The 27,229-nt window shown below is 46.5% G+C and overlaps 1 protein-coding gene across 3 annotated transcripts in view; it reads left to right on the top strand.

The window, feature by feature from the left end:
* Nucleotides 1-13,076: 13,076 nt before the first annotated feature.
* PMP22 (peripheral myelin protein 22) overlaps nt 13,077-27,229 on the top strand; it is a 31,756-nt gene continuing 17,603 nt past the window's right edge. The window contains exons 1-3 of one of the 3 annotated variants that reach the window (XM_037070941.1): nt 13,077-13,237; nt 17,805-17,916; nt 19,176-19,275. In XM_037070941.1, the coding sequence (XP_036926836.1) occupies nt 17,839-17,916; nt 19,176-19,275 (178 nt within the window). In that variant the 5' untranslated portion in view covers nt 13,077-13,237; nt 17,805-17,838. Of the gene's footprint in view, nt 13,238-15,853; nt 16,068-17,804; nt 17,917-19,175; nt 19,276-27,229 lie in introns of those variants that run through there. The other 2 variants (XM_037070943.1, XM_037070940.1) reach the window with 2 other exon arrangements.

Here is a 27,229-nt window from a genome sequence, read left to right as displayed (position 1 = left end):
CAAGTATGAAGGGTCTCTGGAATGCCCAGTGTGGGGATGAACACCCTTTTGAAGGACCTGTGGGTCACTACCTTCTCACCACTTCCCCCCTGTGATGCTTCCCAAATGCTCATGGTGTTCAGGGACTTTGAAAACCTTTCCATGGCAAAGGCCAGTCCTTTTTGCTTTTCTATCTGATTGTGAAACTTAGAAACCATGCACATGAAGACATACTTTTATTATTATTCCCATTTTAAACATGAGAAAAGTAGTTTTGAGGTATGAAGGGACTTTCCTAGTCAATTAGCAGGAAGACCAGAGTCGGACCACCTATGTGAGTGCAATGCTCTGTCATGAGCTCAGTCTAAAACTTTGACTTTCTCACTGGTTCATTGCATCTCAAAAGAGTCCACCTTTTGTGGCATTGGTCACCAGAACAAGGGATCAGACCTGCCTGGGACAGGGTCAGGAATTTATGTGAACTATTTGAAGGCCTCTGATGAAAGGCTGTACAGTATGAACAGGCAGTCATGTTCAAAACATCTGAGGGACTGAACTATGTTTATCCAGACCTGGAAATTCCTGTGTTCAGAGCTATTTTCCTGGAGCTCTGGAGGGTTAGTTTGTGCCAGAGAATGTTCCTGTAATGTTCCTCCCTGTACGTGCATGCAGGGCAGCTGCCTGTTCTGCTGGCTTGCAGGCAGGCCCAGGGATGTGGAACACAGCATTCACCTGCATGCTTATGAATGCCCACCTCAGTGCATGAGCCTCCCAGCACCTGCATGGGGTGCCATGGCCACACAAAGGCCCAGGGTGTCCAGATTGGTTTGTGGAAAAGCATGGGGTGTGACACCAGTTTCCACAGCTCTTTTCTTGGCCACAAACTCCAGCCACAGGCCACTTGTTGCCTTAACCCCACTGTGACCGAGCAAATGTGAGCCTAGAGCTACATGACAAACATGATGGGGCTGTACTGTCAGGCTGCACCCCCTGATGCCCGAGGCAGTGGGAGGAGCTAAAGGCACTGATGCCTGGACAGACCATTTTATGAATGGAATAGAGCACTAAAGTCTTGAAAAGCAAGCCGTTTATTACAAGCTTGATGAATTAGTCTTACCTTAGTGGTCAGGTTGCTCACATTTTGTTCTCTCCCATATTTTATGAAAGCCTGCCCTAAACATCTTCTCTCAGCTGTGCAATAAGATATCAAAAGTCATTTTTCAGACAGCCTGTGTGAGTCGGCCAGGGCTGCTGTAACAAAATGCCATAGCCTGGGTGGCTAGGACAGCAGATGCTGATTTTCTCACAGTTGGGGAGGCTGGAATCTGAGATCACAAGGTGAGCAGGGCTGCTTTCCCTGGAGACCTGCCCTGGCTTGTGGATGGCTCTGTGCTCTTTGTGTGTCCTTTCCTCTGCGTTTGTCCCCGTCCTAACCTCCCCTTCTTCTAAGGACACTAGTCATATTGGATCAGGGCCCACCCATCTGACCTCATTTTAACCTGATCATCTTTGAAGACCCTCTGTTCAAATGCATCACATTCTGAGATACGGGGCATTAGTTGTTAAACATAGAAACTTTAGGCAGACACAGATCAGCCCCAAACACATCCCTAACACAGTATGAGGGGCCTCAGCAATTAATGAGGGAACCCTTTGGGAGACGAGAATAGGAGCTTCAAATCTGGCCTCCCCCAAAAGAGATTCTCCTTCTAGGAGAAACCCAGAAGACTTGAAGCTTCTGGGTTTCTTCTTTTTAAATGAGAATTACATTTCTCTGCAGTTGTCTTTTAGGCAAACTTTCTTTCTTCCAAAACTTACCCCACCCATTGCTAATTCTATCACTCCTGCCCTCCTTCCTTTCAAAAAACTATCAGCCATAGGCAAAAGTGCTTCCCAAAGCACAGCTTGACCCTGGTCCTCATGGGCTAGTAGGCAAAGTTCAAATTACTCCCCTGAATGGCCAAACATGCCTTCCCCAGCATGCCCGCCACTGCTCTCCTCCCTGATCCTTCGTTCCAGCCAACTAGAAAATCCCCACCTTCTTCCTATACCTTTATTCATACCATTCCCTTAACTCTGTTGGTCATGATTCATACTATTTGTCTGTCCTGACTTTAAATTCACCTCTTGTATTAAGCTTTTCTTAATCCAAAAAAACAACAGCTTCCCCCTCCCCGCTTTGGTCCTGTTACTTGTCACTTTGTCTTTCTTAAGTGACATTGGTCTTGCTTTGTCTTCTATTCCCATGACACTCTGAGCCCAAGGGTAGTCCATTTCTTCTTTTTAAAGATTTTATTTATTTATTTTTAGAGAGATGGGAAGGGAGGGAGAAAGAGAAGGAGAGAAACCTCAGTGTTTTGTTGCCTCTCACACACCCCTTCTGGGGACCTGGCCCTCAACCCAAATTTGATTCCAATGAGTGAGTGGGAATTGAACCAGCGACTCTTTGGTTCACAGGCCAGTACTCAGTCCACTGAGCCACACCAGCCAGGGCCTATTTCTTCTTCACATCCCTTGAGTGCCCACTGAATGGCCTGGCTAGAGGTACTACCCCATTTCTTTGAGTCCTGATATTGCATTTCAGTTATTTATTGCTGCTGTTATTTTTTGAGTCAATATCTTCATCCATTTGGGCTTATATAACAGAATTCCATAAATTAGGTGTCTATGATCCACATTCTGGAGGCTAGAAGTCCAAGTTAACTTGCCTACAGGTTTGAAAATTTTAAATGTCTGAAGTACTGTAAGTAGATGATTTGAAAAACAGCTCAAAGCAATGTTCAACAACCACAGTGTGGGGCATACAAACTCCATTCACAGTGGTGTGGTCATTCCAGTAGTACATGGAAGTGGGAGAGCCATATGCTTTTCTAACTACATGTCCATTTAGTAGTTCAACAGATATCAGTAAAGTGCTTAGTTTATGCCTGGGACTGCACTGAGCCACAGGAATTGGAAAATACTAAGACAAGTCCCAGAGTCTTCCACAAGCTTATAACCTAGAAGGAGGAATCCAATAATGAAATAAATGCCATCAAGTGTAAGTAGACCCATTACAACTAGATGTGGTATTCATGGTGTTGGCAGTCCCTGAGAAGTCACACAGGTCTGTGATATGCAGAGATTTATTTTAAAGACTTTGTTCTCTAGATCACTTTTAAGTTCTCAGAAAAATTGGGCAGAAGTAACAGGGATTTTTTCATATAGTCTCTGCCCCCACACAGGTACAGACTCCCTTGCTACCCCCACCCCCCAGTAGAGTTGGACCTTTGTGACTGTTGATGACCCTACATTGACACATCATAATTACCCAAAGTACAGAGTTTACACTTAAGGTTCATTTGGTGCTGTGCATTCTGTGGGTCTGGACAGATAGATGGTGACATGTATCCATCATTACAATACCATACAGAACAGTTTCATTGTCCTAAATATCCTCTGTGCTCTTCCTATTCATCTCTCATCTTTCCCCAAACTCCTGGCAACCACTGATAGTTTTACTGTCTCCATAGTTCTGCCTTTTCCATAATATTATTCAATTAAAATTATACAGCATGTGACCCTTTTAGATTGGCTTCGTTCACTTAGTAACATGCATTTGAGGGTTTTCCATGTCATTTTATGACTTGGTGGCTCATATCTTTTTAGCGTTGAATAATATTCCATTGCCTGGATGTGCCAGTTTCTTTATACATGCAGTGATTTTAATATCATTGAGGCAAAGTATAACCTGGTTGGCTGAGAGCACAGAGTGAAATGTATGGGCAGGAACAGGTCACCACACTAGTGAGGAAGTGGCCAGTTGCCCATCTTCCATGTTCAGAGAAGCTTGGTTCTCTGGGGGGCCACCCACACTGACACCTTCACAAAGTGCTAAAATTCTATCTTAGTTTTGTTGTGAAAGACAATCTTGAATAAAAAGCCAGGGGTTAGTGATAATGATAAAAAATGAGAAGACATTAAAGATCTTTAAAGAAGCAATTGTTTTTTCCAGAAATCAGAGTCTTCTTGAGAGAGAGGGTGAACTGTTTCAGTGGGTAGCCATGTGGAAACTCATGAAGTGCTCAGAATATATCTTTCATGGTCCAGAAGGTTCTGTTCTATATAAAGCATAGAGTGCTAGGGAGAAAGTCTCAGGAGTAGTTTTAGGAAGGGGGTCATCTCGGAGCTGATTCTTGGGAAATAAAGTCATATAATGACTTATAAGTCATATGTGACTAAGGTCAAGGGATGAGAAAGATCATACAGAGACTGCTTGGAAAATACTGGTTGGAAACAAAACAAGGGGACTTCTGTTTCTGGCCAAGAAGGAGTGGTAGGGACTCTATTTACCTTCTGGTCAGGAAAAAAAAAGACAAAAGTAAAAGGAAAACAAAGAAAAAAGAAAAAACTGCAGGCAAAATATATAGAAACTGGAAATCAGGGAACAAACAACAGTGATCCCAAGAGACAAGAAACAAATTAGATGAACCTTATTATAGCCCCCCTGCACACAGCACTAAGAGAGTTTACAAGCTAGAATGCATGGAAGAACCCGGAAAGAAGCAGAAGAGACAGAACTGAGCCTCTGAGAACATTAAAGCAGCCAATGCTTGCAGGACTGGAGCTCAGGGAGCAGAGAGCAGTGGAGAAAGAGAACCCTCAAATAATCAGCGGAATATGCAGAAGCACATGTGTATGTGCTACTTGAGACCAAGGGAAAGAACCACCTGAAGGGATGAGAGGGACCAGCTCTCAGGGCTCACATAGGGATGGAAATGACACCTGTTCCTGATAGGGATGGAAATGACACCTTTGTCCAAACTGGAAAAATACAGGGGATGTTGGGAGGAGTAGTCAGAAGACTCTTGCTTCAGCAGTGAGCAGTCATTAGCTTTGGACTAAACACGGTTCCGAACCTGCTAACTAACCTTAAAAGCAAAGCCAGAAAGGATCAAACTGTTTATGAGCAATTTAACTTGCATCCTAGAACAAAACTCAGAATATTTATAGGAAGATGAGCCCTCTGTGGACAATGTTGCATCATAAAGCACTGGGAGGCAGCATAGAGGAAAAAACCAAATGGCATTTGAACTCTGAAAGTGAACTCTGAAAATAGGAAGACCTGAGGTTTTTTACTTTGAGAAAATTGTTTAATTCTTCTAAACTTTGCTTTCCTCATTGGTTAAAAATAATCACTATACAGATAATAGATCCAAAAATAATATTGTCAACAGTGATTGCCCTGGATGGGGATCAACTGGGAAGGGGCTTGAAGAAGCTTTCTGGGTTGATGATAATGTTTTGTATTAAATGGGTGAATACAACTGCCAAGTTTCATTAATTGCCCATCCTCTGTGGATGAAAGAATACAGGCTTTAGAACAGGGGTGTCAAACTCATTTTCACCGGGGGCCACATCAGCCTCATAGTTGCCTTCAAAGGGCTGAATGTAATTTTAGGACTGTGTAAATGTAACTACTCCTTAACTAGGGGCAAGGAGCTCTACATTTGGCTGCTGTGGCCCCTGGTGAAAATGAGTTTGACACCCCTGCTTTAGAATGTCCTGGGCCCCACAGAGGTCTCTTGCCAAGGAGCTGCAGCAGTCTTGCCTCTTCAAAAGGTCAGATTTTGTTCTCATTTTCACCCCTTCTGTAGAGCAATGCAGAATATATCAAATGTTGTTCTGACCCGAGAGAAGAAAATGTTAATGCTGTAGGACCCTCCCTCAGACAGACACTTCACTGGACACTCTGCAGACTTTTCTGGTAATGACACCCTTTGTGCTTCTGGTGTGTGCAGGCTGATAAAAAAGGATTGGCTTGGTGGAGGGGGCACAGTGGCTCTGAGCATGGCTGCATTGCTCCACTGGCTGTGGTGGCTGCTCCCACAGCCCCACGCACAGACTCACCCAGCAGTGCTGCCACCACACTCAGAACAACACTGGCCTTCATAGTAGCATTATCATCGAGACTGATTCACAGTTCATTGTACAACAATGCTTCTTAGTACCAATACTTTTTCTAGCCAATGAGCTGCTATATGTTGAGTTATTATTTTTATTATTCAGTGCCTTTCCCAAGAAAAGGTTCTTTCTACTTGATCTTGCAGCAGGGTTTGAAGAAACACCATTTGGTTCAGTGTTCAAAGAAAAATTGTAATAGTCAAGCTCACGCCCCAGCTGAGAGTGTGTGGTTCTAGGCCAGGACTGTAGCTGGTACCACAGGGCCAAACTCAGCCCTCTCTACAGCTATTAAAAATGTGGTCCACGTTCACAACCGGAGCCAGTTCACAAGCTGTCACAGGGCTGCTGTGACATAATACAGAACTCGAGAGACAGAACTTAGAAATGTTTATAATAATTTTATGTAGCATGACACACTCATGCATGATTAGTGCACATGTCCATCTTGCATGTCTAGTAGGATCATGTAATTGACTGGTGGATGAGGGAGAAATGAAAAAAAAGGGAAGGAGGGAGGAAGAAAGGAGTTTGAGAAGTCCTGTTTCATGCTGCACTTCAGAGCACTCCACAGACATCTAGGACTCTTCACAGACCCACAGGCTTCTCCATAGAACCACAAGGTTCAGAAAAAACCTGAAAGTCTCCACAGAGTCAAGCAATTTCTATGGAACCTCAGGAATCATCTCAATCTCCTTCACCTTACACCTTGTTTGGTATCCCTTCTTGTCTGGGAGTTCAGCTGTTCTCTCCAGGGGTGGTTCACATGTATAGGGCCTCACTGGGTTGGTTGGGTTGGTCAGATTTGCTCTCCACGCTGTTGGTCAAAACACAGCAGGCCTCCCTGAGGCCTCCCTGGGCTTGTCACAATGATGGGGGAACCATCTGCAGCAGCAAAAGTATAGGGAACCAATCAGTGTGGCAATGGCGAATGTAGCCAAGTATTGATCTGGAAACCGATCAATGGGGAATCTAGCTTTCCCATGGGGAATCTAGCCTGCATTGTATCTAGGCTGCTATGAGACTTGCTTTTGCTAAAACTCCCCACTCTGAGTTAAGACTGCAGATATTTAATGTATCTCTCTGAAGCAACTCCCTAAAGTTTGTGCTAAGATGTCCCAAGGACAGAATGCAACCAAATCAATCATTTTTACCATTCCCTTGCATTTGTAACTTTTTCTCCTTTTTTGTTATCTGTAAGAAGTAATCACTTAACTAAATCTAGAAATAATGAGAACCTTCTTTGATGTAATGTGACTGGAAACCAATAAAAGCCTGTCCAGGCAAGGGTCGGCACACTCTCCCCTTGATAGAGTGGCCGTGCCACCCCCTTTTCTCCACAGGACTCAGTAGTCCATGTGGATTTTTTGTATCTCATCCACAACATGCAGACTCTGGGGGGCCAGAGTCTGCATCGTAAGAGGGTAAGCCCTGAGCAAGTGCCATGCAAGCTCTGCTTACATCACACTCTTAATGTCCCATTAGCCAAACCAGGTCACTTGGCCAGGTCCAGATTCACGAAGTGAGGGAATAGAGTGCACCTTTTCATGGAGGAAACATAACAGCCACATTGTAAAGAGGCACACATATAGGAATAAGAGGTTTTTGTAGCTTTTTTTGCATTTGATGAAGACTGAAGAAGCCAAGCGACATTGTTCACTCCTGGCCTACACATAGTAGCTGCTTAATGAATAGTTATTGAATAAATATTTTTTAAGAGGACTTCAATTTTTCTCCCCCTCACATAGTTGAGGTTAAGTTGTCCAAAATACACTTCTTCCAGAGTCTGGATTGGACTGTGGATGGCCTTGGGTGACAAAAACACATAGTCATCTTCTGTTTATTCTGTCATCATAGAGAAGCCAACCCAGTCCAGGGACCTTAGTAAGATTAACTGTATGGCTTTTGTTTCCTTTATAAAAGCAACCACTTGTGCAAACTGGGAACTGAAGCTTCGGTGTGCAGTAGTTAAGACTGCACTGGCTGGTTTCAGCACTACTTCTGTATTCACACATAATTTGTGCATAGAGTAAGGGTTAGGGACCAACTGCAGTAATTGCTGAATGAAAAATGGCTCTGTCAGTCATCTGAGTGGGACATACTTAATTAGTGTAGGGCCCTGCCAGGCCAAGTGTATGTACAGATTTATGTGTAGGTTATTGTTTTCCATTGCTTCATAAATGAGTTGTCCATGCATTCAGCCTCGTACCAGATCTTCTCCCTCAGGCTGAAGCTGTGAAGGATGTCTTCCAGTCTGGGGGTCCATCACTGGCAATTCATGTCTACCACATTCACCCCAGTTTCTCTGGAAGAAACTCTTCAGCTGAATTGTTTGAGGAAGCTGGGAAGGCCTGTGTGATGATACCACCAGGATGCTTCTTTTTCTCTGGGGGATTTCCTTCTCTGCATACATGAATCTGGGCCATCACTGGGTTTCTGTGTACCAGTTCCAATACTCCTCTATATCTTACCTCTCCCTACATGTGGGGGTTTATTAGAGGGTCCTGGGGATGATCTAGGAAAAATATGACCACAAGAGGCAGTCACACACAACTAGCTTTATAGGTGGCATTCAGACAGGGTTGCATGAGGGGCAAGGTGTCTCACACAATGAGATTGTTCAGTGGCCACAGTGAACAGGGGGCCTACCATCCAGAAAGGGAGGAGGGAAAGAGAAGTCCTGGAAAAGAAGGGGGTCTGAGGGGGATCACCTGTTTAGGTGATATTGCTCTGCTGCACAATGGAGAGTCTCTGGGTCAGAGAACCCCAAAGGACTGTAGCAATTTGGGGTCCTATAACCACAGGGCTCTATTTCATCAAGGGTCAGCAGATGTCAGGTTAGGCTTAGTCAGGTATGCAAAGCGTACAGGTTCTAAATGGCTAAAAATCATCTTGTTTGGGCTATTTTTAAGATAATTGGATGTGTATAAATTTGAGTTAGATGCCAGCAGGCTTTTAATGTTATGGGTCTCAGCCTGCAGTGAAGAAATAAAACAATGCCCAGGCCAGTACACAGAGTTCACCTCTGAATCATTCATGTAGCTTTATAATGAGTTGGAGGTGTTCTTCCAAAAACCATGATGAGGCACACCCTGAGCCGAATCCCTGTGGTGCTCCCACAGAGAGAGAAGAAAAAAAAAAAACATTTAACAAGGGAAAGCTTGAGTGGCCTTTGGGAAGTATATGGCACAGTGCAACCTCAGACCATACCCACCCAAATCCTTACTTGGGATCACAGTGACAAATCTCTTCCTACCTGGGAAACGTTACCTGACCTGGAGCCCCTTAGCTGGCTCCTGCCTTCACATATGCCTCTTCATTTCTTGAGGCATCTATGCTCAGTTTGAATAAATGTCATTTCTTCCATTTGCCTTCACCAATAGAGACTAGACTGTTGGGGCCAGAAAGGTCACAGGAAGTGCCCATGTTTCCAGTGGGGAGTTTCATGGAAATGAAGTATTGGAGAAAATCTGAGAACAAAAGTTCCCTTGTCCAATAAATTTAGAGAATGATTCATAATCTAGTTCCCCTCCTAGGGGCCCACAAGACAGGTACACATTCAATGATCCATGATTATATGAGTGAGAGGTGAGACCATCTTGAGTAAACCATCCATGGGAAAACTGTTGAAAATACCTTGCTGGGAAGGAAGATTCAAAAAAGTCTTGAGGTCCCCCTATCATTGAGGAGTTCACAAGGCAGTGAAATTCAGATATTAATGGTATTTTGAGTTTGTTATGCTTGCACATTGAATGAGGTGAGAAAGAGAGAGGGAGCAAGAGGAGTAGGTGATAGATCATTGACAATCATGCAGAGTCTCCCCCAAGGCCAAATGGACCATAATTTTCAGTGTATCATGACTCTTTTGTACTATGTGCCATCATGTTCATGGTGTGGGTTGTAGGGATTCTCGGATTCAAAGTCATATAACTCTGTCAATGAACTGTTGGCTCAGTCAGGGTTCCTCAAAATCAGTAAAGGTCTAGGCTACTCCCTCTCTTCCAAGTCTTCTGGTGCATTTAAATATGCATAAAATAAGGTTACCAAGCTCATGATCCATGTAAGTGCTTACGTTTTACTATCAACATTATAGGATGCACAGCTTAATTAGATCCTGGCCTGGACGTGTGACTCCACTTGGAGACAGCACAAAAGATGAAGCAAGGCCTGGCTTGTGACTGCCCGGCCCCTCCCTGAGGCAGGTCCTGTGTCTCTTTCTTCCACTTAAGCCAGGAAGTCACAGATTCATCATGATGAAGGCATGAGGCTAACAGGTGTGTTTATTAATCCTGATTAGCCCCAATGATAGGTTCAATTTCCTGCAAATTTATTTTCCCCTTCTATGTTGAAAACAGTGTTTAAAAATTATTTTATGCTGTATCCTCCAAGCTGTGTAGCCTTTCAGGTTCTGCTTTAATTTTTGTCACTGGAACTTGGGCACGGCTCATAGTGGAGTTCAGTGGTTAAGAAGACAGGGTCTTGGTCTCAGATGTCAAAGCTTACATTTGGCTCCACAATGTGTCAGCTGTGTGCCCTTGGGCACTACTTCTACCTCTTGATGCCCAGGGGGCCACAGGAGCACACTCCTCCTGGGATGCTGTCAGTGATAAATGAGAGACTGAGCATAGTGCCTGGGGAATATTGCTAGATTGCAGGTATAGTAATCTGTAACATTTTTCTAAGTAACCACATTGTTGATGTTCTCATTTCATTAAATTATCTTCCTCAACATTATTTTTAGTATCTACATAACATTTCATCTTATCACTATCCCAAAATTTACCCAATCATTTTCCTATTGCTTAGGATTTAGAATGTTCATATTTTTCTTCATCATAAAGAGTGCTGCAGTAAATACCTTTAGAGCCACATTTTTGCATATCCATGACTATTTTAAGATACGTTTTAAAATTTCAATTTTGAGTCAAAATTCTAAGGTAATTGTGCCATGAGGCCCACGGTTACCACTGAAGTCTCCTGGATTGGTATTTCCTAGTTCTTTTTTTAAAAAAGATTCTATTTATTTATTATTTTTATAGAGGGGGGTAGGGAGGGAGAAAGAAAGGGATAAAAACATCTGTGTAAGACACAAACATTGATTGGTTGTCTCTCTGAGGTGCAACTGAGGCATGTGTCCTGAATGAGAATGGAACCGGCAACCTTTTGCATTTTGGAACATCACCCAACCCACTGAGCTACGTGGGTTGGGGCAGGTATTTCCTAGTTTTTAACAATAAAAAGTAAATGTACTTGACATTTTGCCCAGTGTTGCTTTGAACCTCATAAAGGGATTTGGCTTTTGTCTCTGAACCTTCCTGGCTTTGGCTGAGGTTTCATACTTGATGAGTGGTTCAGGGACTCAGAGACAAAGAAAACACCTGCAACTGCTGTTCCTCTAGCTTAGAGCTGTGCTCAAGGGACCACGGGCACAGTGGTGCATCATAGGAATTGTTCTCCCAGGTTCCCTTCCAGAACAGGTTTTAGGGGCCTTCTTTTTGCAGGAGATTAGTGTCCTAAGACATCAGAGAGGCCACATTCAAAGCCAGCAGGTTCTCCAGGGCTTCGCTGCCAGAGATGGGCAGTTGAAGGAGTTCCTAAAAGATGGGGTTCATGGAAGGAGGAAGAGCTGATCAGAAGCAAAATGCATGTATGCCACCCCCACTCTACTCCACCCTTCTTCCTCTGGGCAGAACCAGTCTTCTCAAACGTCTCCAGGCTTAATCCTGGCCTGCAAGGCAGCAGCCCTCAGCATCTCATCGTGGGGGGCACTGTAGAAAGCAGCTGTCTGGGGAGGCCCCCAAACCATGCTCACAGGTCTCCTCCATGTCAGGGTAGGATTGAGGGAGGCTACTCTCTCTCCCTCCCAAACACATACACATACCCCACTGTGTACATACCCTTGATTTGCCTAACAGGACTGTGAACTATAACTTATAGAATACTGAACCCCACACTGGGCTTGCCTCAATTTGGGCTTCACAGCAGAAGGCAGTTGGAAGGAAACCAGAAACCATGTGACACCATATGACAATCTGGCTGGACACTGGACCATCCTGGGGAATGTTAACCACACCTGAGCCCCATCTCAGACCAGAGTGGCACCTGATAGAGGCACAGGCCTAGGAGAGGCCATTTGCAAAGCTCTTGGGAGATTCTAAAGGGCTATTGAGGCCTGAGAACTACTGTTGGCAAAAATAAAAACGACTTACCCAAAAGAAAGAGGTCAACTTCTTTCACTGGGGCTGAGAAAGCTGGCTGGGAGCAGTACAGGGGAGAGGGTCATTTGGAACCCCCACCCACCCCAACTGCCTGAGCAGCCCAATAAAACAGAGTCTGTGGCTGAGGGCACTTCTTTAAACTCTGCAGGATACCCCGGAGTGGGAGTCTCTAACATAAGAGGTGGGGAAATTGCCAGAGTTTCCAGAAACTTGTTTAATAAAACCAACTCCCCTTGTCTTGGAGTTTCTACCCAGAAGAACTTGCAAAAGATGGAGGACACTTTTTGAGAGCCTGAAGGAGTATAAACTACAAAAGGCCTAAGGAATACTATGTCTTCACTTGTCCATGTCTCTATGACTTCTTAATTGCTCTCCTAAGTCTATCCTGCCAGAATGTTTCAATAGAGGATTGCTTACTTGAATTGGACTATCTCATGAAGATCAACATTAAATAATGACTGGGTAGCAGAGATATTTGGTTCTGTGGGGTGTTGCTATGAAAGATAATCTTCACAATGTCTGAGCCCCTTAAAATGATGCTGTTGATTAAAAGTATCTGTCTGTGCACATATAACACTATGGACACGACCCTTCACACAGTATACTTTGCCTTTGCAGAAGTCACTGGGAGTGGGGGGTGGGCACAGAGAACTCAGGAGACCTCTTTGCTATTACATAGGCTGGCACTTCCAGCAAGAACAGCCTCACCATCACAGATTAAGGCATACCCAAAGTTCATCTCTTTCTTGATTTCAGGTTCTACATGCCCTGCAGAGCCTCTTGGGATCACTGAGTTCTGGAATGTGCACAAAGCTGGTCACTGTCCCTTTAAATAGTAGAGGCTGAGACACTCTCAGGCCACCATGACATATTCCAGCGTTGAACCAGCCCCTTAATAACTGGAAGGATGCCTGGTTTGGCTTTCAGTGACAGGGAGCACTACCAGGGAACATCTTGCGCAGCCTGGTTGGAAGCAGCAGGGTGTGGTCTGCCAGTTGCTGGCCTCTCTGTTGCCCTGTGGAGAGAGCCTTGATTTTGCATCTTTTGCATTTGACTACAAACAACACTGCGAGGAGGAAGGGGTAACACTGTTTGGCCTGGTGAGTTTTATTGCAAACTATGCCTCTGGGTGGTGTGTATTTATGCTTCACAGAGTATTTGCTGCCCAATCCCCCACCCGCCAGCAAACCACAAATGGAATTGCAGTGGAGATAGTATATTTGTGTTGAATTGACTGGGAAGTCAGAGAATTTATTTATTTAAAAAAATTTTTAAAGATTGTATTTATTTACTTTCAGAGAGTGGGGAAAGGGGAGAAAGAGAGGGAGAGAAACATCAATGTGTGGTTGCCTCTTGCACACCCCATACTTGGGGCCTGGCCCACAACCCAGGCATGTGCCCTGACTGGAAATCAAACTGGTGACCCTTTGGTTCACAGCCCATGCTCAATTCACTGAGCTACACCAGCCAGGGCCAGGGAATTTTTTTAAATCCTAGGTTAGGATCTGGATAAGCTAGATATGTGTTGAGAATGTCTGAGGGCACCTAGAAAGACCTGTATACCAGATCTGAAGAGATAACAGGGTCTAGATGCTCCTTCCCTGGTGAGAAACACAGCTTTACATATATGCCTGCAGGTGATCTCACAGCGGTAAGCAAGTCAAAGAGAAGCTTCCACCTGTAGCTGAGCCCTGGCCCACCCTGGGTGTGGCAGAGCTTACACCCAGTGCACTGCACTAAGCAACAACATTTTGCTCCCCACCACTTCGGGGAGACAGAGGAGGTATGAGGGATGGAGGGGTTCATGGGTTCTGCAGCCCATGCTGTGGCTTTGACCTGGCATTGATTAAAATGTTGGATTCAAAAGAAAGCAAGATATGTACACTTTTGTAGGTGTATATACTTCATTTAAAAATTTAGTTGGGGGAAAATCCTGAGTTAAATATGCTAACGTTTGTAAAGTGCTTAGAGTAGTACTGGTACCTAGCGACCACATAAATGTTTGTTAAATAAAGTAAATAAAAGTCTAAATAGCATAAAGCAAAGCAGTAATGCTTAGGGCAAACCTCACTATAAAATGACCCCAGGAAAAGAAAAAAACACTTCTGTTTTTTAGTCATGCCACTTGCATGTGCACTTTCAACCAATGGGAGTTTGGAGCTGCTTTGGTCTAGGGGCAGTCAGACTTGCTCCTGAGCTTGTTGCAGCGGTTAAATGTGATATCATAGTAAGGATGGTGACAAGTTACTGGGCACTGGTTCCCTGTTATGTTTCAGATACTGTGCTCACTGCTTCACATCTTTTAAAATAGGCACTTTTTGTCCTGTTTGCAGAGAGTAAAGAGAAGCTCAGTGAACTTTAGCTGATTGCCCAAATTCATAAACCTTGAGGAAGCAGGGTAATCAGGTTTGCTGAGCCCAGGGCCTAATCACTGGACCAAACTACCTCTCACAGACCATGTGTAAAGTCCTGTTAATGTGCCTGTCACATGGGCACTGAACAAATTTTTACTAAGATTCTTCTTTTTAATCTGATAATGTAATATTTTTAAAATGCCACGTTGGAAAAATTCTTTGAAATAACTTATTTTCACTTAAACAATACACAATTAGCAGCTACTTTCAAATAGTAAAATAACGTGAATGTGACTTGAATCCTTTAGAGTAATGCAGTTTTATAACACAGTTCACTAACAGGTAGATGTGTGTTGTGCGTGTGTGTGTGAAGTGCAGTAGTAGGCAAAGACGTCTAACACGCACATTTGGGCTCTCTATTCATGCTTCCAGGCTGGCCTTCCGGAGTGTTTTATTTGAACGCATCTTTGCCACGCCCGGAAAGGCTAGCCTCTCTCCCAGTGACGCTGGGCGGGCCAAATTCAGGCAGCTATGAATCAGCTGATTTCCCTGGCTGCTCTTCCCCGACCTCCAATGGCCAACTCCCCACCTCCTGGCAGGGACGCCAGCCCAGCCTGGGAGCCAAGCCAGGCAAACTTTGCCAGGAGCTTACCGGGTTGTGTTCCGGTTTTGCCCAAGCTAGGAGGAGCTGGACCCCAAGACAGGCTGTCTCATAGTTGCCAGGACTCTCCTTCCGCCGACTGATTCTTATCCAAAAAGTGACCCCTAGATCCGGTCCACTCCAATCCTAGGAACCCTACGCAAGGAACCAGACGCACAGCCTGCTCGCAGACACAGATAACAGCCGCGCTGGTTGCAAACGTGCACTGCGAAGGACATTGGGCAGGCCGGGTGCTCCAGGCCCTGAGAGGATTGGGACATCTTCCAGGGCTGAAGTGTCAGCGCCCTTCCCCTCCTCCTCCACCTGTATAAGAGAAATCCAGCCTCAGCCCCCAAGGGAATTCAGTCTGTGTGAGCCGCCCCCCCCCCACCCCCCAACCCGCAAGCCCAGAGCTGGGCACCCGTGGGGGCAAACTGGCTAGATTTCCCACTTGGGCTGAGGGGTCAGAGGGGCCAGTTTCTTGGTCAATGCTTGGTTTCCACGAACTCGGCGGATCGAGGGGAAGCGGAGGTGAGAAAACTCAGCTGCCTTCTAGTTAGTTTCGAGTAAAAGTCGCAACGGTTTTGCAGGGATCAGCTTTCTCCTGTGGCGCGTTAAAGACCAAGTAACTGTCTCCGGCCCCCACCCGCCACTTTCTGCCCTTTCTCCTCCCAGAGTCCCGCCCTCCTGCACACGCTGACCCAGGGACACACCCTATTGCAGCGACGCAGACAGGGCGTTGTTCCCGTTAAAGGGGATCGCCAGGAGCCTTCCTCTCGCCCCTAGCTTTGCGATCGCAGCCCCGCGGTGCAGCTGTCTTTGTCCCCAAAGAGAACGCGGCGCAGCTGTCTTTGTCCCCCGCCAGCAGCCAAGAGAACGCATCAAGTTTGTGCCTGAGGCCACTCTGAGGATCGCGGACAGCTATCCCTCTGGGCTGTAAGTGCTTTGGTTCGAAAAGTGGAGGAGGTGGGGGAGAAACGTGGGCATCTTCTGTCGATGGTGCCAGAAAGCGTGGAGCAGGCGCAGGCTTGAGGCTGGCCGGGTCCCTGAGCTTTCTGTATCGGGCGCGGGCGAAGAGAACACGGTCTGTCCTGTGTGGTTCCAATGGGGTTTGTAGGGATACAGAGTGGGGTGCCCTGCGGTGTGTAGAACGTAACGGGCGCGGGTGTTGGTCAGAATGGGGGGCAGGGGCGGAGCAGTTTTCGCCTCGCTGGAATGGAGGCTACTCAGGGACTCATTGGCAAACCAGTGCCTGCCTTAGAACTCCCGGGGTACTGTACTTCCCCACTTTCCAGCTCTATGCCCGATCACCCTTCTCTTGCCGCGCCCGGGCACTAGGAGCCACCGGACTTAATTTAAACCTTCTGGGAGACATCAGAAAGCCATGCTTATTTATTCTACATACATTCCTGGATGTATGTATGTATGTACATTCCTGGATTTCTTTGAATGTGTTGCTTGTGGAGGAGAACGGAGGGGCCTGGGACTGGGTACTTTAAAAAGAGAGTTATGAAACGTCTCCCTGGCCCAAGACTCCATCCTGAAATGGTCCCCCAAGACGTAGCTGGTCTCCCAGCTCACACACACTCTAACAGGCCATTCCGGTCTTCCGTTCCCCAAGGTCTGTGAAATGAGGGGCGAGGACCGCACAATTTTTTGCAGATTGCGCCCCACTGCAATTCTGGGACTCCACCCTCCACCCTCCCCCCCACCCCACCCCCCACCCGCCTCTCCTTCCCACCGGACATTAGCTCCTTTCCATCCACATGGGAGGCTTAGTTCACAAGATACCCTTTAGGACTTAAAACTGGAAGGTTAAAATTGGCTTTTTCATACAAGAGTTCCTAGTCCCAGGTCTGCTGGACCGGGTAGCATCCCGGCTCCTCCAGCAGCCGGCCCTGTGAAGCCTCTCGGGCAAAAGTGTTGCGTCGTGCAGGCAGTGAGGGCCCCGCCCACAGGGGTTGCGGGAGGCCCCGGACTGTGGGCGGGAGGAGCAGGGTCCCGGTACTTCTCTCTGACCACTCTTTCCTCCTCACACTGCCCTGCGCGCTCTCCGGAGCTCAGCGTCTCTCTCTGGCTGTTCTGGGGCCAGGACGGCCCGGCTCTGGCAAAACTGAGTTGAAACTTGGAGATTCGTGGAATGATGAGCGCGCGGGGATCTGGGAAACCAACTCCCTGCAGCGCGCTCTCCCTCAGACCCTGCCCTAGGTGACCCCAGGCCTCTTGCAGACTTCTGGGCGCATAGTCCCTCGCACCTACCTTCACTGCGTGAGGGATCGTGCGCTCTGTCTGCTTCCCCAAGTTGGGCTTTCTCTGGGAAGCGCCCGGGGTGCGTGGAGGCGGGCTATGGCCTCTGCTCGCCATTCTGGAAAAACCTCTCCTCCTGCGCTGACTTACCACACTTTTTTTTTTTTTTTTCCAAAAGCAAAAGTTGTTCTGTCGCAAGGGGACACACCCCTCAAAAACCCCGCCACCCCAGCCGCCCTGCTGAGTGCTGGGCAAGTATCCTGTGGTCTGCGGCTGCCTCTTTTTGGCTGGCCTTGGGGAGGTGGGAGGGCGGGCGTGGCACCAGGCCCCGGAAACGTAGGGACCTTTCTCCGCACTGCCCCTCGTCCTGGCTCACTCGTGCCAGTTGGTTGGGCCTCACGTCTAGCTTTGGCTCTCTCCTGACAGGCAGAAACTCCGCTGAGCAGAACTTGCCGCCAAAATGCTCCTCCTGTTGCTGAGTATCATTGTTCTCCACGTCGCAGTGCTGGTGTTGCTGTTCGTCTCCACAATCGTCAGCGTGAGTGCCAGCAGGACAGCCGGGGGGCGCCGGGCACCCAGCACTCACCCGGTGCTGGGGCCTCCGGAAGCCCCAATCCCACTGGTACCCCGTCTAGCTCAGTACAGCGTGGTTATTTGCAGACAAGAAGGCTCAGATGTCCCAGGGCATTTTGCAGTTTCTGGCAATCTTCGCCTTTTCAGTTGTTTTGAGAAAACCGGAACAGATTAAGGGGTAGGAAGGAAGCAATCACTGGACTGGGTTAGCCGTCCAGGCCTCTTTTTAAGACCTGTAATTTCAGTGGAGGTCTAGGGCCCCAAACCTTTATTTGGTAAAGTTGCTTAGCGTTTTTTCTTGATGCAGATTTGTTGAGGAAGAGGAGTATTTATGAAGGTTTGCTTTTTCCAAGTGGCATAGATCAGATGGGTGGCTTAATGCACAAAACAGCCTTTAGGACTTAAAGTTGGGAAGTTAAAATTGGCTTTTTCAGAAAAGAAGTCACAGTCCCAGGTCTGCTTTTTGATGTGGACAAAGCACCTTCTTAGACAAACCCCCACTACATGGACAGGCCAAGAGGATAACTTGATTACAAAGCCAGCAGCATCAAGTAGATTGGATTGTAAACTTATTTTCTTGGCTGCGAAGATGAGCACAACCCTGGGCAGTTAGGTACTGTGACTTTAACTTCTTCATATGAGGTGAATTCCAGGCCTGATATTCTCCTCTGTTTAAAAGATTGAGAAGTAATTTAGTCCATGAAAAATAATTATGTCCCAGATTTGTGAATTTTATAAGCATCTGAGTTTACCATTTATAAGCATTTTACAACATTCTAATTGTGCCTGACAATCTTGTCAGATTGGTAGGGATTATAAATAAGGAAATAGGCTCAGAGAGGTGGTGGGTGGGGAATGACACCCAGAAGACCCAGGGAGGAGAGATGGCTTGAGTACTGGGGCCCTGAGTAACTCCTTCTACTGTAGTGCACACCTCTGCACATAATGGTAACTTATGCACGTGTGTGTGGTACTTTTCCATCGACAAAGTGCTTTTTACTTGCAAAAACTGGCCTCCTCAACATGATGTTTGAGCCAGGCCAACATCTCTCTCCTTTCTCCGGCATGACTGTGGCCTCTGGCTGGGCAGGGCAAGGGCAGGGCAAGGGCAGGCCGGGTAGACAGGTTGGTGAGGCTGCTCTTTGCTCTGCCTTCGTCTTCTCCCTCCCCTTTCTGTCACTCCTCACTACCTCAGCTGATGTATGAATGTCCGGTTCTTTCCAGGAATGGATCGTGGGCAATGGACATGCAACGGACCTCTGGCAGAACTGTAGCACTTCTTCCTCAGGCAGTGTCCGCCACTGTTTCTCATCATCAACAAATGGTGAGACTGGCACTTTGCTCCACAGGCTTGTCCTTATCAGCCCTTGTGTTTGGAAGACATAAGCTTGAAAGTTGTTGCTGGGCTTGGGTGGAATGTGACTGGGGCCGTGAATGAAGACAAAAGGAGAGAGGGGCAGTAGTTTCACTGGCTAAGCTAAGTTCCTGGGTATTATTATTCATTCTCAGTACCTACAGAATGGCCTTGTGGTCCCCATTACTGCTTCGGGTAATGCTTCTTGTGAGTCAAGATGTGTGGACACAGATAAACAATAAAGGATGCATGATAGCAAACATTGGAGTAACCCCTTGGGACTTTGGTTTGGTTGCTGCCTCACTGTAGAAATGTCCTTTCTCTTCCTGTTGTGGTGACAGTGGGGCTGTCCCAGCTTTGGTCCCCCAGGTATTGAACTGCCTCTCCAAGTCTTAGACTCAGTTCATTACTGAGCTATTTGCAAACCCTCAGCTGAACCCAGGAGGGTTCTTTACCCAGAAGAAGATGAGAGGGTTTCTCGTCTGTCCTAGCATCATTGCTTGTGAGATATTGGAAATCGGTCTCTCTTGGTTTCAAGTTAAGGGGCTAATTGGCAGTGGAAAAACCTGCTAGATGCCTGAAGTTCTCAGAGGGGAGAGGAGTGCTCAGCAGGGGGCCTTATGGAGGGATGGGAAAGGCTGAGGTAAATAGGACACATTCCTTTGTGGCGATTGGGTGATGCTTAGTGGCAACATGGACCCTGGAAGGAGCCGCAGTGCTTGGTGCTAAGGACACAGTGAGCCTGACTTGGCATACACTGGTGTTCCAAAGGAAGTGTCCTCGTCCTGGAGAGGGCAGTAGGTACAAATATGACAGTGCTTTGCTGACATAGGTTTAAAAGACCAATAACATACAGATTTTGATATGGCTGCAGTGACTCATAAATCCAATATTTCTGTTGAAGATGTTATTCCATTTCTGTTACGCTCAATGGAAGAAACCAACTTAGATCCAATTCCTCAGAGCAGGCAGTGAAGTAGCCCTTATGTCAGGCTTTGCACAATCCAGTTTCTTTGCTGGACTTTGCCTCCTGTCCGCTCCATACCCACTAGCACCTAAGCTGTTGCTGAAGCATTCCTGAACCTCAGTATAAAGAGAAACTGCTGGAATAGTCATTTGGTAGTTTATATGGGGAGAATAGGGAGGGAGTAGAAAACCCTGCTTTATGTTTCCACTTTCCCGGGGGAAGAAAAACAAGACCCTGTTGTGTATTGAAAGAAACAGCCCTTCATCTTTTGTCTAAGAGCATGAAGGCTATTGAATTAAAACCATCCTACAAATTGCATAGTGAGGTTGCATGGTGAGTTGCAATAGTCACAAGAGTGACTGTCTGAGAGTCTGAAACAGTATTGCTTGTCCCCAAAACCACCAGGAACAGTGTCTCCCCCTTCAAGGTCAGCTGAAGTGCCCTGAAAAGTCAGGTGGGTATATACTCCCTCGCTACTGACACCTGGTGGTCACAAGTGGTGGTACAGTCTGGAAGGCAGGCTTTCCCTGAGGCCGAACCCTGTCCACCAGCAGTTCCCAAGTGGCACGTGGCCATGTGGGGCTGATATTGAATCCTGGACGCTTAGGCCCGGAAGGAGGCAGGTTGGGCAGGCATGTTGAACCCCAGCTGGTTTCAGCAGAAACGAGGTGGTGGAGGAGCAGCCATTTAAATTGTGCTTAAACTGTCTGTAGGAAGGAAAGCTGAATTTGCCTCTTGGCCTGTTATTGACCCGCATTCAACATCTGCAGTTTTAAATAGTCATTATTCCATGCGTCCTCCACCAAACTCACTCTTTGACCATTCCTTGTAAGGTAGTGAGTGCTGCTGCACTGGCCAGCAAGTCCACCTCCACATAACTCCTGTCTCCCTTCTCAGAGCCACCATAGGTCCTGCAGGCATCTCTAGAAGCATCTCTCAGAGAGGCACTCATGTTATTGAATCAGAAAGTTTCTTATCTCTCAATTGGCTCTTTATGTGCCAAACATATCTTCTAGGGTTTATTTATGAGGACTTTGGTGTTTCTAGCATGGTTACTTTCTGTGGGGGTCCTGGAGTGTGGGTTCTCCTCATCTGTGTTCTTCGGGTAGGGCATATTGAGGAAATCTGGACACACCCTTAAATAGACTGGTAGTATTTGGGCTTGGGCTCATGTACTAAATTAGAAGTTTCCATTTCAGTGTCCCCAGTTTTTGTTATCTCCGATGACATCTTGCTGATGCTTCAGCATGTGTTACAAACTTCGGCTGTGGTGGGGGTGAATCCTCTGGGCTTTGGTAGCCTTTTTGTTTGGGTTTAACCATTTCTGTGGCAGACAATAGGATGAAAAATATATAATTTTTAAAATTAGACTGGTTTTAGAAATGAACTGTATCAGTTGCAAACCATTTACCTTGGTCTGAACTTGCTCTTACAATATTTACAACATGCTTTTTGTTTTACTAAAATCAAAAGTAATTTGTTACTGATAAAGATTTACGGAGAACACGTTGCTGGTATGTTCTGTGAAAATACATAGGTTTACATGACTTGTTATTTTTTCTGAAGGGCTCATTCTGTGGGGCCATAGCATGGCACCTCTCTGGGGGCTGCTATCACTTTGTTTTTATGTGAATCGCACCCCTTTCCAGGTTAACCATATGGCAGGCAAACAGCTATGTTATATTATCGGAAGGAGCCATACCAGGTCTTTCCCCCAACTTGCCTCTTAATTAGAAGTGGTTTTAGATTTCTTACGAACTACCCTCAACTCTGCCTGTTCTTCCATATTTAGATTTACTTACTTCCTGCTCCCATCCTGATTCTGGCTGCCAGTAGAGGTGAAAGAGGTTTACTGGGGGCACAAGCATGGCAACCTTGTATTGGAATGCCTCTCAGGTCCAGGGAATCCAAAAACCTAGGAAACAGGCCTGTTGCCTTTGATGGTCCTGAGCCTCTTGGATCAGTCAGGAGGTCCATAGTGAGGGATAAATCACTGTGAAGGCAGCTTAAGCCAGATGCCCAAGGAGTGGGGGCAGGCAGGCAGTAACAGAGTTCAGGGAGGAAGGGGAAGGGAAGTCTTGTGTGAGAGGTGGAATTTGGTCCATCCTCCAAAGCATGGGTAGGGTTTAAATAAATACAGGCAAAGAGGAGGATATTCCCTATCAAGGCAATGGTGTGACCTAGAGCAAGGGAAAGCAATGCTGGAGATGTAATTAACCAGCCAGCTGGCATTCCCACTAGGATTCACTGCATACAACAGAACATCTTCAAATGACAGTGATTTAAATAAGATGGTCTATTTTTCTCTCTTTTAAAAGAAGTCTGGAAGGAGGCAGACCCAAAAGAGGTGAGTGAGGCAGTTTCATGAAGTTGTCAGGTGCTTTCTTGCTTATTTCTTTGTCATCTCATGAGTTTGGCCCTCATCCTCACAGACCTAAAAGCTGCTAGAGCTCCACCATTTCATCCTTGCTTGAAGCAATAGGGTGGAGAAAGGAGGAGGAGGAGAAGAATGCCCCCCCCTTCCCTTTTAATGAAATATGTCCAAATGGACTACACACTTGTTTCTATCTCGTACTGGAACTTAGTCACACAGCCACACCTAGTTACCAGGGAGGCTGAGAATCCAGTCATTTGGCTTTGTGAGATGCATGGCTTCTCAATCCACACAAATGTAATAGCTTGCACTTTCCAGTAAGCTGCTTAACATACATCCCTCCTAGGCTTTGACCATCCCTCCCCATATCCAGTCATACTTTTTTTACAGTAGCTCTGCTGGGTCCCATGCAATTTCAGAGCAGATTTGGAATTCTCAAATATTTCACCTCCACTGCATCTGGGGCTCCATAGTAGCACCACATTCACAGTGACCCATATCAGAAACTGTAGCATCCTTAGATGTTTCTCTCTCTTTCTGTCTCTCAACCCCCACCTTCCTAGACATTAATACATTAGTCTTATTATTTCATGCTGTCTCTTGAATCTTTGTTGTCTTCCAGTCCACATTGTCTTCTGAACCCCAGACCTGTACAGCCAATGACCTACTAGACAGGTCCACTGGGATGTCTCAGGGGAACCCCAGGCTGGTCAGTATCCAACGTCCTCCACCAAACTCACTCTTTGACCATTCCTTGTAAGGTAGTGAGTGCTGCTGCACTGGCCAGCAAGTCCACCTCCACATAACTCCTGTCTCCCTTCTCAGAGCCACCATAGGTCCTGCAGGCCCATCATCATCCCATGTCAGTTGCCAGCCCTCCTCACTGGTCAGAGCTAGTGTCTGGTCTCCTAACCTGCATGTTCCCTTGTAGCTCATTTTTCATATTGAAGCCATGGTGATGTTTTTTATTACTCTTGAATTAAAACCTTTCAGAGACCCCTAAGTGGTTTTAATCTTCAGATGAAAATCTTTACACAGACTATAGAAATCTACCTGAATGATCTGTTCATGTTTACCATGAATCTCTCTCCTCCCTTTCATCTCAGAATTTCAGCCTTCTCTAAGTTCCTTGGTCATGAACTTCCTGCCTCAGGATTCCTTCTCTGCCTCTGTTCTCTCGTTCAGAACTACTCACTGAATGCCTATCATATACAAGATACCATTTGTAGACATGGAGGATACAAGCGTGAATAAGGGCTTATATTTTCATGGGTGAAACTGCCAATAAACTTGGATAATTTAGGGCACTTATAGGAACTACAAAGAGAATAAAACAGGGTACTGTGATAAAGTGGGACTGGGGTGGGGCAGGGAGAGGGCCTCTTGGAAGAGTGACCCCTGGAGGATCAGAAGTAGGTCATAAGAGCATCTCGGAGATAGTCCAGGCAGAGGGACCACCAAGGGCAAGGTCCCTGGGCAGGGACGGCACTTGGCCGAGTTGAGGAGCTGAGGGCAGGCTGGAATCATGCATGGGAGCAGAGAGCAAGGGATAGGATATCCGGTCTGCCCCTATGGCCTTCTAGACCCAAGTAAGGAGTTTGGTGCGTATGGATTTCACTTGACCTGCTCTGTCTTATATGTGTCTCTTAGCTTTCTGTTTTGGTCCAAGTTAGAATAACAGTCCAGACCACTTAGAAGGCAGAATATATGAGAAATCTTACAAACTAGAATCTCACCAAGATAGTTCCAGTGATTATCCTAGGTCATGGATTCTTGGCACTTTGGTTGTATTCTTTTCCTCTGTTGCCTTACTCATTCTCTTCATTAAGATCTTTTCTTTTCACAGTCAGAAAATAGCTATGAGCAATTTTAGGTTAAGAGGTGAGTACTGAGTAACAGGTTCTCTTTGCCTTGGTTGAGAAAGTGGGATGTCATGGCATGGCAGGTGGGGCCCATCAGGTAGCATCCACAGTGGACATCCCTCCAGAGACAGGTGAGGCCAGTCCCTGAAGCCTTGGTTTTCAAACTAGTAAGATCTAAGAAGCTCTGTCTAGGATCTGTGAGGTGGGGTGCACCAAGCCTCCTCCTCAAGTCCTGAAAGAAGGAGCCCATCTTACTAGGGTCCCTACACCATGGGTGAGTTTCAGATTCACTGCCCCAGGAGTTAACAAACATTTGCCTTGCACTGAATGAACTAATGCTTTGGTTTCACAATCTCAGAATTATCCACATTTTAAATCCAAGTATGCATAAGCGTTCTCCCATTCTATATTTTATCCATGTGGACGTGGTATGTCTCAGAATAATCAGAGGGCTGGAGTCTGGCTGCCTCCACTTGGAAGCCTGGAGTTGGAAGGCACAGCCCTGGCCTTGCTTGACTTCAGAGAATCAAAGGGAGGCAGGGCCCAGAGAGAGCTTGTCTTTAGCAAAACCCACCTTCCATTTCCTGTCCCCACTTACAAAGTCCTCTCTTGTCTCAGAAGAGAGTCAATAAACTTTTTCATACTGAGATATTAGGCACATGAAATGTGCCTAATTCTTGAACCATTTTTGTTTTTATAGAGGAGGCTTGTGTGCAACACAAAAGCATGAAGGAAAACACTGGGCCTTCCTCCAGCCTGTTCTGATCCTTTGTTGCCTCTTGTGTCTAAAGGCAGCTGTACACATGCACCCCCATATCCCAGCAATAGCAGGCATGTCCATTCTGCTGCAGACCATGGGCTAGAGCCAGGGTCAGAGGCCCAGAAAGGGAGCCTTCATTGCCAGTCCTTCCATTGTAAACAGCAGTGACAAGCTCATGGCCATCAGCAGGCTGTGGGCAGTATCAGATCCATGCTTTGGACTAAAAATTATTTTTAAAAATCTTGCCAGTCTCAGGAGCCCCCAACTCTAGCACTTAGTGGTGGCCTGGTGTCTCTGTCTCCTACAATTCCAGACTTATCTCGTTTGTTCCTCCAATGGAACTGTCATTTCATTAAGGGCATCAAGGGACCATTTCCTCATTTGTGGCTCAGCTTTTGGTCAGGTTTTAGAAAACATGGGAGGCCCTCTGCATTTATGGTTTGTGTTTTGCAACTTAAAAATCTCTGTGGCACCATGGGCCAGCCCACAGTCTTTTCCCAAGTAGAGGCTCTTGATTCATAGGCCCTTGTGGCCAGTGACAGAGGTCCAGAGGTGAAATTCGGTATCGTAAGGTTGATGTTTCAACCCTTTGACTTTCCCATCCAGTGCTGTAGCCAGAAGCTAATTTGGTATGCTTATTCAGACCTGTGCCTGAACCAGAAGGCCCTTGAAGTTCACAGACTTTGTTTTTAAATAATTTAATGGATTTCCTAGGATTTCATCAGAGTTGAGAAAGTACCCTTGTGTGATTTCAGGAGCAGGGACTGGCCATGATACAGCCTGAGGGGGCAGATGTCAGTTTTCAATGAGAAGGATATCTGACAGGAAGCCTCTGAGTAGTCAGTTATTGACACACACACGAACTCCCAATGCTGACAGGACCCTGGCAGGTCTCAGGGTCCATCCTTTCGTCCTATCTTACCCAGCATCTGACCCTTCTGCAGTATGCCTACCACGTGTTCATCTCACCAGGGCTGGGGAACTCACTATCTTTCAAGAGAGCCCCTTTCATGCAAAGAGCTAACAATGTGCTCTATTCATTTATTTTTCAAATTGGGCACACAGAACTAAAAGACCCTGTTCTTGTGGAGCTCAGTGACTTGGGGGAGAATGAGAATATACAAAATAAATAATATGGATGGTGGAAAATGCTCCTCAGGATGTAAATAGGGTTACGGAGTAGAAAGTTGCCCCTGGGGAGGGAGCAGCTAGTCTCCCTCTTTCATAGTCATATGGGTTGAGACTTAAAAGACAGAGAGGGACTGTCATGTGAAGAGCCACAGGATGAAGACTGCTGGGTGGCGGGGGTGAGGCAGTGATGGGAAGGGCTGAAGCTGTGAAGAAGGAAAGAGCTGATGTGTCTCAGTGGCAGGGCCAGTTGGGTGACTGTGCTGGCTGGAGGGTGGTATGGGGGTAGCTGGAGAGGAAGGGGGTGATTGCTAGGGTCCACAGGCTTTGGTGCTGAGAGGCACAACTGGGGCTCCACTGAAGGGTTTCAAGCAGAAGAGTGGCCTGATTTGGCTTGTGTTTTGCAAGCTTATTCTGGAAATTATGTTGAGAGTGTGGGATGTGAGCCATGCACTTGGATTTAGACACTTGTAGCTCAAGGCAGAGGTCTGGGCTGGAAATTCAAATACAGGAACCCCTAGTCTATATAGGGGGTGTTGCATGCCATGGTACTGAATAAATTGAGTAGGGGAGCCCATGAGAGGAGAGAGCAGGATGAATGGGGTATGGTCCAGAGTGAAGTCTTGTGCTACTCCAGGAGTTCACGGGGTACGGGAAGGGGTGAGCAGGTAAGATCAGGAACAAGTGGCCAGTGATGTGGGTGGAATGCCAAGAGATGTTGTCAGTTCAGAGATGACTTTGTTCAACCCAGTCTGTCCCCTTTTTGGTCCAGCCACTTCTGGTTGTCTTTGTTCATGTCTGATGCACCAGACCAGGGCTTTACTTGGGTACGT

Source organism: Sturnira hondurensis, unplaced genomic scaffold, assembly GCF_014824575.4.
Source record: "Sturnira hondurensis isolate 20B ecotype Veracruz unplaced genomic scaffold, ASM1482457v3 Scaffold0019186, whole genome shotgun sequence".
NCBI classification, from domain to species: domain Eukaryota; kingdom Metazoa; phylum Chordata; class Mammalia; order Chiroptera; family Phyllostomidae; genus Sturnira; species Sturnira hondurensis.
Note: the sequence above shows the minus strand (reverse complement) of the source record. Positions and strands in the feature narration are given on the sequence as shown.